The 4,544-nt window shown below is 32.7% G+C and overlaps 1 protein-coding gene across 1 annotated transcript; it reads left to right on the forward strand.

The window, feature by feature from the left end:
- Nucleotides 1–1,298: 1,298 nt before the first annotated feature.
- Nucleotides 1,299–3,655, forward strand: LOC129571103 (lysine-specific demethylase 4D-like). The gene is made up of 7 exons (XM_055450868.1): nt 1,299–1,421; nt 1,610–1,969; nt 2,133–2,408; nt 2,474–2,622; nt 2,842–3,008; nt 3,077–3,351; nt 3,434–3,655. Exons 1-7 carry the CDS (start codon nt 1,299–1,301, stop codon nt 3,653–3,655), a joined length of 1,572 nt encoding a protein of 523 aa, XP_055306843.1.
- Nucleotides 3,656–4,544: the final 889 nt, after the last annotated feature.

A 4,544-nucleotide genomic window follows, 5' to 3' on the forward strand; every position in this document is an offset into this window, starting at 1 on the left:
TTGTGAAATCAAATTAAAGAAAAATCGACTCAAAAACAAACTCAATTGTTTTCGGATTTCACGTGGTTCAAAGAAACATTAAATAAATGAAAATAATCTGTTAAAACAGAAACGTAACCATAGTTTCGGTGTTTGATTTTCATCAATTACAGTTTATGAGTCAGGCGTTTATCGTCAGTCCACAGTTAAATAATTGCTATTAAACTGCATACAATACAAATAAATTCATTTCAGGTCAATCTGAATGTACTTTGTTGTCAGCGAATTCTTCGGCTGGCACTTATGTCACATATTTCGTTCTCTTTTCCTTTCTCATTCTCTGTCTTTCGCTTTCGCATGAAATATGATGCAATACAATGCGATCTCAGTGCATCGGTGCATCACAATATTTCTGTCACATATGTATAAATATTTTAACAGAGCCACTTGAAAAACTGTAAATTTGCTCGTTGGTTATGAACCATTTTTTTTTTGTCTTCGGTGATATGTCAATAGATTTAGTTGACTTGCATTTACAAGAGAAAACTGAATGCCCATAAAAATCTTATTTCCCTAGCATGAACCTTTTTGAACGATATACGTTCTGTCACTGATTTTTACGCATTGAAATGGTAAGAATTGTTTATTTTCACATATTTATGTTTTCTAAGAAAAGATGAAAATATGCTTCTCTTCCAATACTAGCATTATTCAGTCTTTAATAGTTGGGCATACGACTTATTTGGAACCAAATTTTTCTTCTGAGATTCAGTTGCTTTTCACCATTCCAAGATTTCACATCGATTCATTTCAATTTAATTCAAAGTGCATCTCGTTAAATTTACTTCAATTTTTTTTAATTGATTTTCAATTTCAAAATGTTATCGAAAAAAAATCAGTGTGTGGATTTTTTATAAATTTACAAACTCATATTCAAACAACAATTTATTTTCGCAATAAATATTATATATCAATTAAGAAAAAAAATAGATTTTATTTTCTTTTTGTCGTTTTTTAAATTGAAATATACAAAAGGCAACTTTGAATATTTTTGCGACATCTGTCGTATTGATGTGTAATGTTGATTTGGTGGGCAAATCGTTTGATCTGTCAATGGTTTCCCGGTTTGCACTGTCAATGTGAAACCGTGAAACTGTGTTCCTTGTAAAAACGTAAAAACAAACGCTTCGATCAAACATAAAGTGTTCCAATTTTTGTTTTGTGATTTTGAACAATAACTACAATAATTACAATAAAAACTCTAAAAAATCTCTTGGATTCTGGTTCCGTCATTTGATTTGAATTGGAATTTTAAAAAAATGAAAGAAAGTGAAGTTTTTGGTGAAATAGAAATACCGGTGCTTCAGCCACCCATTGAGAAATTCGTAAATTTTCGCGAATTCATGAAAACATTGGAAGATGATGGAATAAATATCGCCAAAGTAAGTAATAAATATAGTCACATAAATCGAAATAGTCGTGAATTAATCATTTTGTTCGAATTACAATTTCTGTCACTTATTTATCCACTTGTTCATCGACTTGTTCGGCGATCACAAAGTCTAGCGGTTTAATGAGTCACAAAACATTTTTGAAATTAACTAGAAATGATGAGACATATTTTGTTTAGGTTATTCCACCAAAAGAATGGCAAGCGCACTCAAAATTGGTTGATCCAGATTATATTCTGAAGACCGTTGTAAATCAAGTTGGAGAAGATCTTTCGGGTGGCGCGTTTTCTGTATCAACAGACAGCACACAAATGACTTACTCCGAATTCGAAGAATGGGCCATGTTCGCGGAAGCAAATCTTTCCGGGTTGACAATTGAAGAGATAGAAGACCAACATTGGGCTAACATGCATTTGGAACGGAAGTACGCCATCAATAATGAAATCAGTCTATTTGGAGATGTACAAGTATGGAATCTGGATGAGTTGACAAAGAATGAATCGAATCTTCATTTCGCACAGCCGCACCATAACTACGAAGTAAGTACTCCGATTAGATACAAGCCAGAATTTGGTTTTGATAATTACGGTTTAATGAGTCACTGAGAGAAGTTTAATGAGTCACTGATAGTGTTTAAAAATAGCATTTCCTTATAGCCGATTCATTTTGTTCTATAAATTTACAAATGTGTAATTTTTACAGAATGTCATGAGTGGTGTCCAATCTTCGAATTTTTACGCTGCTGGCCCATTGACCTCGTTCGCTTGGCACCTCGAGGACGGTTACTTAAATTCAATTAATTACCTTCATCGTGGTGCACCAAAATTTTGGTACCACGTACCACCACAATATAATGGAAAGTTAGAAAAATTAGCAACATCACTTTCGAAAAAAATGAATTGTGACTATTACATTGGTCACAAGACCACCATGATTCCACCAACGGTTCTGAAAAAACGCAAAATACCGTTCGGAAGGGTAAGACTTCTTTTTTTTCAAAAAAATGTTTCTAACTTTTTTTTAAAACTATATTTCAACTAAAGCTGATACAAAATCCTGGGGAATTCGTGGTATCAATGACAAAAGCATACCATTCCGGCTTTAACTGCGGTTTAAATCACGCAGAGGCAGTAAATTTCGGCTCTGAAAAATGGTTGGAGGTTTTCCATGAATCCAAAACATGCCACTGCAAGTAAGGATTTTATTGAACATCACTTTAATTGGTAAAGTTTTTCATTTGATTTTATTTACAAATTTCAATTTTTTTCCTTAGAGACAGTGAGAATTATAATTCACCTGCAAAGGCAGTTGTGGATCTATCCAAAATTGTAAAAAGATTGACCACAAGTTTCAAATGTGAAAAATGTGACAGCACGTTTTCCGAACTAAAAAATTTAAATCTCCACATTAGAATGCAACATGCAATTTTTTTACCTAAATATTGCTGTCCAACATGTGATTCTGCATTCAATTCGAAGTATGGTTTATTAAATCATTTGAAAAACAAACACAAAGTAAATGATTTGAAGATTGAAGACATGGAAAAGTTCAATAAGAAAGTTAAAAATACCAAGCGGGGTAAGTTCGAGGAATTAATTAAATTTCATATTTTTATATTTAATTTCATTGTGATTTTCGTGATTTAGTGCAACAAGTCAAAGAAAAGAAGAAAGCGAATAAAATTATTCGAAAAACAGTAACGTGCATACATTGCGGAAAATCGTACAAAGGAGCTTTCAATTTTAATCGCCATCTGCCGCAATGTAGGACTACTGAAAGTGTAATGCAAGCTACTGCGGTTGCTGAAACCCAGGTTATCACAGGAGAACCATCGCAAAGTCCAGCTCCAGTAGTCGAACGATCGAACGATGATCAAATGATGGAAGTTGACCATCAAATTGAAACGGATATGTTTGATTTGGTATGTATTCTGATGTTTGTATACGGTGATCAATCATTGATTTCAAACAAAATTAATCGGTATATTTTTTTCCATACAAAAGCCTGCTGAAAACGCTGAAAGTGCAGTGCCAATCACTACAGTGGCTGAAAATCCGATTATTGCAGAAGAATCATTGCAAAGTCCAGCACCAGTGGTTGAACGATCAATCAGTTTCGTTAGTGAGGAGAAAGTTTCAGAGACAACACCAAAAATGACAAATTATCGCATTCCCAAATTAGCTCGCAAATTGTTACAACCGCAGCCCCTAGCCAAAAGACCTTGATGCAAAACTATATCCAAAGAAGTCATTTTAACAAACCGCTTCCAGAATAAAAACCAGGACAAAGAGAAATGGGCAGTAAAATAATCCACGAACCTTCTCATGACCGTCGAAATTTCATAGAAAATCAAATGCAATTTTTAGTTATTATTATTCTTGGTTCTAATTGGTGCTCATAAGCTAACGATTCTAATAATTAACAAACGAATTTTGATTACGGTTAACCAAAAGTAACCCAGATAAAAGGTCCAAAAAAGATTTTTTATAAGTCGAACGAAAGGAAAAAAATTCATCCACAAAGAATATGGTTGAATATATGGCGAGCCGTTGATGAGTTAGAACCGTAAAACCACATTAATTTATTCCATTAAATTTTCAAAAATCATGAAGAAGGATAGAGGACTATTTTTTTGTGTTTGTTTGTTTGATTAAAAAAAATCATTTCTCAATAACAAAACCAAAAGAGTAAATAAAAAAAAACATAAAAAACTGGTTGAATCGACATAATCAATGAGCGTTCGAGCGAGTGGGACGTAGAAGAAAGAAAAAGAAACACGATTTTAATTTCTTCTGTGATTTTCATTTTTCATTTTATTGAAATATTTCTCGGTTTTATTGATTTGCTTTAATATAAAAAATATATAATTCATAATGTTCAATATTTAAGAGTTATTTCCCTTTTGCGAAACAGAAACGAACCAAAAGAAAATATGCCTTAAATTGCTAATGTTCACTTCTCGTGCACATTTTTCTTTCGCATTTTCTGCCAACAATCAATTGCGATTCGCTTCGTTCCAGTGACAAAAATAGGCTTCCGAATAAAATATTTTTTTTTCTTTTCTGACTTTTTTTTGTTCCTTTTCATTTACGTTTCTCTACAATAAGTTTTTTT

The sequence above is a fragment of the Sitodiplosis mosellana genome, unplaced genomic scaffold (genome assembly GCF_009176505.1).
Source record: "Sitodiplosis mosellana isolate CC-2019 unplaced genomic scaffold, AAFC_SMos_1.0 Smas_scaffold_1315, whole genome shotgun sequence".
Classification (NCBI taxonomy): Eukaryota; Metazoa; Arthropoda; class Insecta; order Diptera; family Cecidomyiidae; genus Sitodiplosis; species Sitodiplosis mosellana.